This window comes from Dipteris shenzhenensis, chromosome 11 (assembly GCF_047967505.1).
Source record: "Dipteris shenzhenensis isolate YYH24624 ecotype China chromosome 11, Dip_SZ_1.0, whole genome shotgun sequence".
NCBI classification, from domain to species: Eukaryota; Viridiplantae; Streptophyta; class Polypodiopsida; order Gleicheniales; family Dipteridaceae; genus Dipteris; species Dipteris shenzhenensis.
In genome coordinates, this window is record NC_141606.1 from 27,592,001 (window position 1) to 27,604,927 (window position 12,927).

A 12,927-nucleotide genomic window follows, 5' to 3' on the forward strand; every position below is an offset into this window, starting at 1 on the left:
ATGTCTCCTCGACAGGAAATACTACAGCATGTCTTTCCTATTAGTTCTCATGCACAGGCTTTAGAGCTGGAGGCACCTTTCATGGAAAGGGAACTTTCATATGCAATCAAATCTTGTGGCATATGCGAATCTCCGAGTTGGGATGGTCTCACTATTGAGTTTTTCCTTGATAACCATGTTTTTCAACATATGCCTGGCAATATCAACAAATGTCAAATTCCTAGAAGAAAGGGCTTGTCAAACTCCTTTCAAAGAAGTAAACCTATGAAGTTTTTGCTAATGGAAGACCTACACTTATGCCTATTATCTACAAGATACTTTCTAAAACGGTGGTTGATCATATCAAAGGATATTTGCATGATAGACTTCATCCTACTCAATATGGCTTTATTCCTTGTAGGCATATTACTGATAAATATTGCAAATGCTTAGGTTGGCATAGAATATGTGAAATACACTGAGTAGGATGTAATCTTATTGCAAGTGGATATTTCCAAATCCTTTAACACGATTAAATGGGATTTCATTTCTTGAACCATATGATCCTTGGGATTTGGCAAAAAATGCAGCATGTTATAAATTGGGTATATAGTGATAGTAAAGTAGCTTGCATCCTATCTAGCGATATTGGACTCTTTCGTGCTCAGTACGTCAAGGATGTCCTCTTAGTGCACTACTATACGCAATAACCACACATCCAATGCTTCAATATATGGACCATCTTGTGGCCACACAAATGCCGCATGGTTTAGAAATGCATGGTAGTTCTCCAATGATAGGACAAGCATATGCAGATGATTCAGTTTTACTCTGAAGAATACTCAGAGGGATCTTTCCTCCCATATGTGTGCTTTATCATTATATGGATTGGTTGCAGGGGTGCAATGAATCTTCAAAAGTCTACATTATTCTCGTTGCATGCTAAATACTGGTAGCCTTTTATGCCATGGACAAATTGTCTCACCCAATCAATTAGTTTGTCATCTTGGCTATCCTTTCGGGTGGAGGATTAATCACTCACCACCAAAAAATGGACTAGGTTCTTGAAATTTTGAAAAAACAATTAGAATATTGAAAATTCGCCACTTGACCATTACACGTTTGAGTTCGAATAGTCCAGTCTATACTGGTGACCTATATTCAGTTCTACTTGCCGTTGATGATGTTTAACAAGAATGTGCTTGGGAGTGGGAGAGAAGATGAACATCATGGAAAAGAGTGTGGGAACCAAATGGCAAAATGTTTCATTGAGTTGAGAGGAAGTCCTCTCTTTTATAGAATGGGAGAGAGGGTGGCCTAAATCAATGGCACCTCTCCTACATCAAAGGAGATAACTCCTAAATCATAGGAACTCCACAATCATAGGCACCAGCCCATGTGGGAGCCTTTGAATTACATCATCACCTGTGTCATGGCCCATGGCACTAAGTGTGCTTCTCATACACACACACACAATCATATCACTGCTAGTCGATGCACACATGCACCTAGCAAGCCCTTGATCACACATATCCGAACAGAATGAAAGTACATGTTTTATGCCCCCACTCACGAAAATTTTTTGGCAATCCAAACATGGCCATAAAAGCCTCAAATTGCTTTCAATGCACTGGATCTGTTCACCAAAAATACATAATGGTTTATGTAATCAGACCAGAAACCCTAAAACAAATCACTTCCGATAGAAATGCAGCCTGCATCCTCAATTCGCATTAGATAATCACACACTGACTGCTAGTCGATGCACACATGCACCTAGCAAGCCCTTGATCACACATATCCCAAGAGAATGAAAGTAAATGTTTTATGCCCCCACTCATGGAAATTTTTTGGCAATCCAAACATGGCCGTAAAAGCCTCAAATTGCTTTCAATGCAATGGATCTGTTGATGTGATGGCTAAGACTTGTCCAAGATTTTTGATACTCCGCTAGCTTGCAAAGGCCTAGACATCCCTATTTTATTTGTTTCAAAGGAATACAATCTATCGATGATGTTCTTCATGACGATGGGACTTTCTTATCTTTTTCTTTGGCTGCCAGGAAGTATGGTTTGGGGTTCCACTATCGGCCTCTCTGGCAATGTACTATGTACATGCTTCAACCTTTTATATCGGTCTCGTAACTTGAGCTTCAACATAGGCTTGAAGATTGGACTCTTCATTGTCAGGGTTATCCGCTCGTCCCTTGCTCTTGTCCAACATTATGGTACCTGCTTCATATAAAGTTTTGATGCCACCACCTTGGATTTCAGATACAGGGAGCTTTGAGATTCAAAACTTCCTCTTCGCAAATGCTTTTTCCTCTGGAGGATAATGTTGGGGTTTCCCATATGGACAGCTCTTAGCAAGGCGATGCATTGCTCCTACTAGTTGTCACAAATGCTTGGCTCCAGGGGAATCTATGCCGCATCTCTTTTGGCTTTGTCCTGACACTCGCGTGATTTCTTGAAGGAAGATGTTGTGAGTCCAGGTGCAAGAGAAGACGAGCTCTGATACCATTGAAGAATCGAATGAGAGAGAGAGAGTGCAGATAGCAAAATGTCGCACAAGTCTTAGCCATCACGTCAAAGTTGGATAATGGGAAAAGAAGTACAAGGTACAAGTACCCAGACCTAGGACTAAGTGTCCTAGGTGTCACATAGGAAAAGGAACTAACACTACAAGTGCCTATATTTATGCCTACAAGGCACATACCATGGCCTATAGGGCATCACTAGAACCACCAGAAGATGGCCTACAAACCCCCCTCCATGGGATGGGTTGAAGTACTCTGGAAACGTCTCAGAATACCTGGTATTTTCTCGTCATGGTGGCACATGTTCATCCAAAAGGATATAGCCACCTATGAATGTACAAGGCATGTCACATCATGTAACAAAGGGAACCAAGTGTAAAGCATGTCGAAAGACTTCGAACTTGGGATGAGAAGTGCCTTTGTAAACATATCTGCTATGTTGTCCTCTGTGGGAAGATAGGACAACTCTCTGTCTCCTTCTAACAACCGCTCCTGAACATAATGATAATGAACTTCAATATGCTTGGTATGCGCATGAAACACTCGGTTACGTGCAATGGCCAAAGCACTCTGGCTGTCAGTGTAGACAATAGTGGAGGATGTCTGGCAAATACCAAGATCTGTAAGTAGCTGTCGAAGCCAAACACACTCTACTGTAGCAGTGAAAGCTGCCCTATACTCAGCCTCACAGCTAGATGTGGCAACTGCTGGTTGCTTCTTGCTGAGCTAAGAGATACATGAATTGCCAAGCAAAAAACAATTGCCAGTATGTGACAGTCCATTCAATGTGGTACTGACAAGCTGTGAATTTGGCACCACCTCATCAATGTTGGCAAGTTGTTCCATGAGGTCCTTGACCTTGTCAAGTATGCATCCATAGAGTCACCTTCATTCATGCCGACTACCTGTAATTGCCTTCTCAAATATGCGACACGTGCCTCTTTGCGAATCTGATAGAGAGAAGCCAATTTATCCCAAGCATCCTTTGCTGTCTTGCAAGACCAGATGTGTGGAATAATGATTCTCTTGCATGATAAAGCAACACACAGTGTGCATTTGCATCTCTTGCATGCCAGCTAGACTGTTCCTGAGTTGGAAGAGTAGCAGTAGGAGTGCTAGAAGATGAGGCATCAAGAGGAGTACCCCTGCAAAGGGACCAGTAGTAGAGGCAACCATTGTAGCATTGGCTGGCCTCAGATCAGCCCCAGAAACAATATTCCACAAATGCTTTGCAACAAGAACATGTTTCATGAGGTAAGACCACATCGGATAGTTGGTGCCATCCAACTTATCATCTTCACGAAGAACTCCAAATAAATCTTGACTATTCCCAGCCATAGCAGATATGATACCCTGAAAGAGACCTGAAAACCCAAAAGCCTCAAGGCTATCACTGCAAAAAGCTGGCTGTCCAAAAATGACAGCAAATATCTGCAAATTTCCGACCAAGATCAAAGGGCAAATGCAGATCTTACCCAAATGTGACTGTGGCAGGCAATGTTCACTGCAAAAACAGCAAATCTGGCAAAAGCCCCAAATTTATTAAGGGCAAATGCTGAAAAGCCCCAAATTTTGCGGAAATTTTTGCAAAATGTATGCAAATCTGACTCAAAGTCCTGCAAAAGTGACTCAATGTTCTGCAATCTGACCCAATGTACTGCAAACAAACAAGAGATTGCAGACCAAACTCCAAAGCCCTAATGTTCTTGCAAGAAATTGCAAGCAAAGAAGGTGAAAAGAATTGGAAGCCCCAAATTTGCCAATGTCCTGCAAAAGCCCCCAAACCGTAAATAACTTCGCACGTGCGAAACCTGTACAGAACTCCAAGAGCAAAGTAGAGCTAATAGACAAGCCATTATTCCTGATCATGCACTTGCTTCATAGCAGACAGGAAGAGGCAAGGCTTCCAAGCCTATGGGCGAGCCAAAATCTGCACATAGCAGCTGCAATTCCTCCCATGCATCTAAAAATACAGCAGATAAGTCAAAGAAGAAAAGATGCAACTATTGTCGCAAGCTTGGAAATGACATTTCAAAATGCAAGAAGCACATTGCTTTGGAGAAAAAGAAAGCAAGATTGACAGTTAATGCCTCTCATACTATTGAATCCCATGAGCCAGAAGATGCTTCACATTCACATGCTCTTTAGGATGATTGGGCATGGGCTGTCCATTGCTCATTTGATCCCTCCAAAGCTGATGCATTCTTTACTGCTAATGATGCTCAGTCCTGGTACTTCGATAGTGGTGCTTCCAAGCATGTCACATCTTGCAGACAGTTGTTTCATTCTTTAGCTGATGCCCCTCGAGGTGCAATTGCTGAAATTGAAATCAAGTTGACTTCAAATCCAGGCACAAAAAGGACATTTGTCAGAGTAACAAGATGGCTTGAAATGGATGTGAGCTGCACATCTCCAATTCCTTTTACATGTCTACTGACAATAATCTTCCCAGTATTTGGTTGGTATAACCGGATACCCTCTACTCTCCTGGCTGTAACCAATAAATATGCATTTGATTGCCTTGTCATCAAGCTTATGTCTCAGCTGAGATGGTACATGAACATATGCAAGAGACCCAAAAACTCTCATGTGGGACGATCTGATATGGGATCTTTTCCGACAACACCTCATCAGAGCAGTTCCCTCCTCTAGAGAGGAAATTGCCCAACAGCCACTATATCATAACCCCCTGGTTCGGTATCAGGGATCTTCCCCTGGTACAGAACTTAGGACTCCCTTGGCTAGATGGCATGCTCAGGGGGTTGTGACAGTCCGAGATTGGTTTAGGGGAGGTGTGGAGATGTCAAAGGAGGAGATCAGAGTAGACACGGGCCACTTGGACAAATTGCTGCCACTAGATTACTGATCATGAGAGCTATTCCTCAAGGGTGGAGGGATATGCTTACAGATTCAGCCTATATTCATCCCATCCCTACTTGGTCAGGTTGTTTTAGTGAGGCTGGGCTATGCATTGGAGTTCGTTTAGGACCAGCACCGTTTACTTATTTTAAGACGGACTCCTCTCACAGATTGTATCCCACTCAGCCCTTGGATCAACACGAGCTCCTTTGGCAGAGAGTCAGGGTCATTGGTTGCCTTGGTAAGGAATGGGCCACAGATCCTTCCAGGTTGACCATTGCAGAGGATCCTAGATAGAGACTTTGGATCTTTCAGGGTCGACCTCTTGCAGAGCTTGACTGGGACCCAGGTGAGTGGGCGTGGCCTGTACCGGTGGCAGGTGCTCGTCCTCTTTCTTTTTTCCAGTACTCGACGAGGGCAGGTTACAGTCTCATCATCTACCATCTGCCTCACAGCATTGGCACGCACAGGGACTTACTGCAGAGCTCTTGCTGAGTTACTGGACTCACTTTTGGGGCATCAGTAGAGCCAAGAAAGTCTCCTACTTCCTTTGGCTCACTATTCATAGGGGTATACCTGTGGGTACTTGGCTTCAGCAGATGGGTAGACCCTCCTTGTGTATGTGTTGTCAACTGGCAGAGGAATCTAGTAAGCATTGTTTATGGAGCTGCCCCAGCTCTAGAGTGGTTTGGACAGGTATCTTCAGTATGTTCTCATATGTTACATCCGAGTCCTTTCTGATGACATGGGGCGCAGCCCTATGGGGGAGAGGATTTGGAGCCTTTGCCCTCTATGAGTCAGAGCCAGGAGACCACGGTTTCTCCATGCAGTATCGCCAGAGATGGGGTCCCACAAATGTTAGCATCATGGAGCCGCAGGACTTACTTTTAGTACCAGTACTAGCTCAGGATTCCAGGCCTACTTCACCTACAGGGTCAGCTTGGGAGGTGATTTCTAGTATTACCCTATGGCGGATATGGTGTTCGCGATATTCTTTTGTCCTTGGGGATCATTTATGCACGGAGACTAACACTCTTGCTTCCATTTGGGTGGAGATTATCTTCACTCTCAGGAGTCAGTGGGAGCGGTGTACAGGCACCTCTTTGGCAGCTCGTGGGAGACTTTTATCCTTCATGAGGACATGGGACTGCTCATTATTTTTTCATTTGACCCCTTTTGGGATGTCGTGGCATTTTAGACCACCTCCATGGCTTTTTAGCCACATTGTTGAGGCTAGGGATAGAGTACTTTCTCTCCCACTTGTTGTATGATTCGTTTTGAATGGAATATATCACTTTTTCTTTTAAAAAAAAACTCTCATGTGTGAAAGTGAAGGCTTCCTGCCTTTCCATGCTTCATAAGATGTAACAGTCTGCAATGCCCGTGTAGGTGATCTATTCAGCACATAGTTGGCACACATTACTGCATCAAGCCAAAATTTATTGGGCAAAGACTTGGCCTTAAGCATGCATCTGGCCATCTCCATTGTGGACCTCTTTTCCCTTTCAGAAACAGGATTCTGCTGAGGAGTGTAAGGAGTAGTACATGAGTGAATAATGCCCAGTGAAGACAGAAGTGCATCAAACTCGTTTGACATATACTCTCATTCGATCCTTCATTTCTTGGGTTTCTTCAACAATGACTACAGGCTTGATTTCCCTTGACTCATTTTGGAAAGCATTTCAGGCTTTTTGGGATTTTACCAGCTAGACAGGATTTTCATCTCTTTTTCACGTGGGTTTGTTACTGGGCACTCTAGACTCTGTGGAAAGATAGAAATCGTAGAGTCTTGCTGATCCTACCTTTCCTAAATCTAGTATTTTTGAATTTTCTTTGCGGCAATCTTTCTTTGATTGCCTGCAACCCCATCATATTTCTTGCCATAGAATGAAATATTTTGATGATGTAATATTGAGCTCCCCACTCTAGGGATTCCTTTTCATGATAAAGAATATTAAGAATTTCACCCCAAAAAAAAATGTGTGTGTGTGTGGAGAGAGAGAGAGAGAGAGAGAGAGAGAGAGAGAGAGAGAGAGAGATATTAAAGTCCGTGGGAGGCCTCAGGAGTCACAGGCCTATGGGACAAAATTCAAAATGTCAAAATGACTTACAACATCAGACAGTCGAGAAGTGCACAGGGCATCTCAGCTCAAAGTAATTATAGCACACATCTAAATTCTAGGCCTATGATAAAATGGCCTTCATTACATCACTTTAAGACTCAGGGTCTTCAGGTTTAGATTTGAAATCTCTAATTAATGCCAATCCATCTCGGTAGACTGCCCATTTTCCAGCTTTGTGTGCATCCTTCACTTTAGTACGTTTGATATTCCTTTGTTTAGAGCTGAGTTGGAGATAGCTCCTCAGATATCCATATCCGTGTACCCTTCAGCTAATGTCATTTGTATCTCATTCAACTTGTGCTATCTCCTTCTTCAGACATGTGATTGTCTCCTCTTCATTGTATCCTTCATCATCAAAGCAGGCAAGGCAATATTCTGATAGTCCCCCAATGCCTAATATTTTCTTATAATGCACTCTGGCTTCCTGCTCTTTTACTTCTAAATAAATATCTTCTTTGTTGATTTTTTTGTTGGCCACAATGGCCATCTCTTGTTCGGCTCAACTTACTTGAGTGGTGATCATCTCTTTGACCGTGCAAACAAGTGTTGGCGCTAGTGGAGATATGCAGCACTTTTGTATGACCTCTGCAATGATTTCTTGCTCTGACCATTTCCTGCCATCTCCTTCACTTCCCTATCAAGAGCTGCAACCAAAAGTCTGAGCTCTCTCACTTCTTGTTGTAGAAAGTATACTTGCACCTGCGGATTAGATCCAATCATTTGCTTGTAATGCAATACATAGGGGCTGGGTGTAGAGGGATGTCTAATGGGTGTAGTAGCGAAAGTCTTCATCTTTAGGAATTCCATAATGGCATGTGCAAATTTTGATAATCCCTTTTGCTGAAGCTAACCCCCCAAGCTCAAGCCAAGGGCTCAGCTCAGCTTGGGGTGACCTCGACCCTTGTTTTGCTGCGCTGTACGGAAGAAGCAGGTATGAACTGCTTCGTTGCTGGGCTGTACGGCGAGGTACGCTGTATGGAGGTACAGATGACGCGTGTACAGACTGTGCGGATGATGGATGGCGGAGACTATATGGAAGGGTTGCGAGGGTGTACGGAGAGAAAGAGAGAGAGTTTATTAGAGTCTATGAAAGACCAAAGGGTCTATGAGACTGGAGAGAGAGAGAGAGAGAGAGAGAGAGAGAGTATTCTGGTGCAACATGGATGACCTACTCACATGATCCCGCTATACAGCAAGGACATTCAGTGACTTACATATTAGCCCATTAAATTGAAAGGTGTCTTATAGCAGTGTATCATACCAAACTCGACCATTCCTACAGCTTCACCTAGACCTCTTAGCTACAACTGTGTATTAACAAAAGAAGGAACCCTGCAATCTTGCAAGCTCAGTGTAACCTCTCCAAAGGTTAAAGGTGGATGTAAAAGCTAGCTAAAAAATATATAACACTTACTGTTATGATCCTAGGCTGGGATTTATTATTTGGTAGTCCAAGGGAAGTGCTCTTGAAGAAGAAAATGACATTTCCCGAAATAAATTTCTTTCTATCTTACAATGTTTCTTACAAAGAAAAGGGTTCCCTGCACACGTTTCAGCAGACAATTCCACAAATGGGAAGCTTGAAATTTTCATGAGTAACAATTTGGGTGTAATTATTGTCCAGATACAGGACCTTGATTTATGACATCATGATAATAAAGAAGAAGACTTATTGGCTGGCCCACGATGCAGAAAAAGAACCAAAAAATCATGTTACCAACCTGAAAAAACCAGTAAAACTGAATTAGCTCCTCTAGAGAGTACGGAGTCAAGGAGATGCCAGCACACTACAAAAAAAGATTAACATCTGATGGTGGGGAGCACTTCAATAACACGAACCGTTCTTCAAACTCTACTAGCATACAAAGAATATGCAGAGTGCCCCCACCCCGCCAGGGTCCCAACAGCCAAAGAACGCACGCACGCAAACACCCACACACATGCGCAAATGCGAACACACACAAATTTTAAAAACGACTTTCTTTTTTTTTTTTTTGGCCTTTCAACCATTCTTTCAACCATTATACGGTTTATAGACTATGCTTCAGCTCAAAAAAAAAATTTCCCCTCTGTATCCAAGCCAGATCCGGTCCTCCCTCTTTGCTTACCATAGCTAAAACTTGTAAGTCTTCGCCTCCGTCTCAAGAGTTCTGCAGGAGTGTTCAGGTATTGTGCAAGTGTGGCACAGTGTTCCTTCACCTCCCCTCTTAGGAGTTGTGCAAGGAAGGCTATCGACATCCGGTAGAGGAGGGCATGGTTTCCAGGAATTGTATCTGTGGTGCAGCATCAGTTTTCAGCCTGATACAGATCTACATTGTCTTTTCTATCACTCTCTCATGTGTGAACTATTCTTAGTTAAAGATTGCTTCCACTAAAGTACATTACAGGCATGGTGAACTCTCTCTATGTCCAGTTGGGTTTCTCTGTCACAAGGTGATTGGGTGACCAAAATCAGGAATAACTCGTGAGCAAAAGGTTTCTTTTATTAGCATGATATCAAGGTACGCTAGAAGGAAAATGCAGTTAAGATATCATTGACAGGAAATGCTACTGACTAATTGCATAGTCGGCAAAATAGAGGGGGAGAGATGGGGGGGAAAATCCACACCCCTTTTTGCCTTTTTTTGAAACTCGTCTTCTTTCAAATGACCATATATGATGATAGGATGTACGGTTGACCTCCCTCCAAAAGTCTCAGTAGTTGAACGAAAATTTTCAAAATCTAGGTCTAAATTAAACATCAAGACCAGATCATGTGAGAACACGAAAGATCTTGACCCAAAAATTATCATTAATCAATGTGAAGAAAAGAGCCCCGTTCCATGGACCATCACTTAAGATCCTAAACAAGCCCCTTCCATCACTTCACGTTTGAATGCAAAATGATTCCCTGGTCTTTTAATTATAATTAAGCATCATAAGCAGTGAAAGACAACGCTAACAAATGTATTTAAGCACAAAACTGATGAACTGCATGTGGTGCACACTGGAGACCCAAGCTAGTTAGGTTAGCCTATATCTAGGTAAGGCTAGGTGGAAGACCAGGGATTGGTTAGGTATATGCTCGTAGACTGAGGAGAATGATTAGTGAATTGCTTATACGTCTTGCTATATGAAAATAAACAAGGCATGGCCTCACTAGTGGGGTAATAAAATTTGAGCCTGCATTGTGACTCTGTGAGCCCTTAGGGATTGCTAAAAGTGAGGACAACCTCACTCAGAAACAATTAGCTCAGCAGGAAACCAGCAGACAGATGTGAATTCAATTACAAGGTTTACTAACAAATCAATGATGAACAAATCTCTAGTTTAGAAATGATTCATACATGTCTCAAGGTTTATTTGATTGTAATCAACCTGTTAACTGGCTAGTTCTAAATGTACATGTTCTGTGTCCCTATATCCATCCAATCACACATTAAACATATTTAACTGAGTGCCTTGTCTCTGGTTTGTACCTCTACTTCATTTACCAAGTTTCATGAACCTTAGTATAAATACCTCTTTGAGACTTCAAACTCTGTCTAAAGTTTTCCTCTTACAGCCAGCACATTCTTCTTCAGCTCCTAGTTGACCCATGGAGGCCCCTCTCACATGCATCAAGAACTCCATGGCACTTGGTAGATAGCCTTCTTTTTTATCTGACAGTCCTGAGGACTATCCTACTTCCTTGTTTAAAGAAGACAATAGTTACCAACTGTTAATGTTCATTGTCCATAAAACAGGAACTCTTACTTGTAATTCACAGAGAAGACTCTTGTCGCACTGATCATGGCACATACCATATCTGCAGCTACAAAGCCTGCCTTACAGGCTTCATGAGAAAAAGGTTGTACTCTTTATTTTCTTGTTTTGCAAAGAAATAGTCTATTGACAGCCACAGGCAGATGATTTGCATTATGACACACAAATGCATTTAAAGTTGACTGTTAATTGTTAGTCTCAGAGACAATTATTGTCATTCAGGTCATGGTGGTTACCATAATTGGATGCTGGACCTAGAGATAGAAAGATGGAGCGCCACCAAGTGGTTCCATGAGAAAACTATTGCAGTTTTAAATTCAAGCTGCCAGGGCTTCCAATAGCCTCAAAACTAGTGTATCCCATCAAAACAGGTTAATGACTTCAGAACTTTTCAAGAGTAGGGGGACATACTGGATAGATGACCTATACACCTCCAATTACTTCTAATTAGAAGCATCACCTGAACGTGTGCATGCCCTGGGTATTGTACATTTGAACAACACAGCCCCAGCCCCCTTGTTGCATAACTCTCACCTTCAAATAAATCTTGGTTTTCTCTTCTTTATTACTTTGATCCCCCTCTCTTCCTCCCATTCCCCGCCCCTTAGAGACATTTGTTAAATTCCTAACTTTCTTCTTTTTCATCTTCTTTTTTTTTTAAAATGGGAGCAGGTAGTAGAGACAGACAGATGAACACCCTTAATCTAGAATTAGCAAATCTAGGATTGTCAGCAATAGCAATGATCACGCACCATCAAATTTTGAAATCTCTTTTGCAAGTGATTTGTGAGAACCACCAAAGGAACCTGTAGATTCCACCAAAACAATATAAACTATCACATACCAGACGTAAATATGCTTGAAACAGCCCCACGTAAATATGCTTGAAACAGCCCTTAAAGAATTACATGTTGCTGAAATCATATAATGCAATGACTTGGTATGCATGGGCTTTTGGATAAGCAAGTAGATGTATAAACCTATCGCTGTTTAACTTGGAATGGTTTGAAGTGCATAATACAGTTTCAGGAGTACATTGACAATACCACTGTACATTGTCAGTCAAAAATGCACATGGACAAGTACCAGTTCTACCAGGTATTACTCAAAAATGGAAGATGTTTTGCTTCCATGTCAATCCCCTCCTTCTGCCCCAGAAAAGAAGGGAAAAAAAGAAAAACTAGAAGGCAGCATTATTCATCAGTCTATTGCGAGAAGAGATAAGACTCATGCCACAAGACACTTTATAAGACTCAGGCTTCCAATCAGAAGCCTTTCCATAGTGTAAGATGCATTCATGTTTTCCTGTCATTGACTTCATCATGACTTGTTAATATAGATAGTACGAGTGAAGAAAGACCGAATCAGAAAAAAATCTACCTGAAACATTATGGCGAGGAAAGCCCATCCCCTAAGCATGTGACAGGGGACACCAACGCATAACTGTAATAATACAAGTTCAATTAAAACAGTGAGCCTCTTCAACATTGTAGACAAGCCCAAAAAGAAACACCACCATCCATTCTAGGTCATAAATCAATAACACCTTACACTGAAAAAATCTGTAGATCTAATGATCAAAAGAAAGTCCTACTTATTTATTAGGCTACCATGGAACCAAAACACGATAAGATAAGGATATATATATATTTTTAATGACCATTGTTGTCGGTCAAAATGTCATGG

At 42.0% G+C, this 12,927-nt stretch overlaps 1 protein-coding gene across 3 annotated transcripts in view; it reads right to left on the reverse strand.

Annotated features, from left to right (window-relative positions):
• Positions 1 to 8,931: 8,931 nt before the first annotated feature.
• Positions 8,932 to 12,927, reverse strand: part of LOC147896849 (diacylglycerol O-acyltransferase 1C-like) — a 206,024-nt gene continuing 202,028 nt past the window's right edge. For all 3 annotated transcript variants that reach the window (XM_087381005.1, XM_087381006.1, XM_087381007.1), the window contains 3 exons: positions 12,622 to 12,684; positions 11,994 to 12,047; positions 8,932 to 9,218 (listed from right to left, as the gene is read on the reverse strand). In XM_087381005.1, coding sequence (XP_087237131.1) covers positions 9,111 to 9,218; positions 11,994 to 12,047; positions 12,622 to 12,684 — 225 coding nt within the window. In that variant the 3' untranslated portion in view covers positions 8,932 to 9,110. The remainder of the gene's footprint in view (positions 9,219 to 11,993; positions 12,048 to 12,621; positions 12,685 to 12,927) is intronic.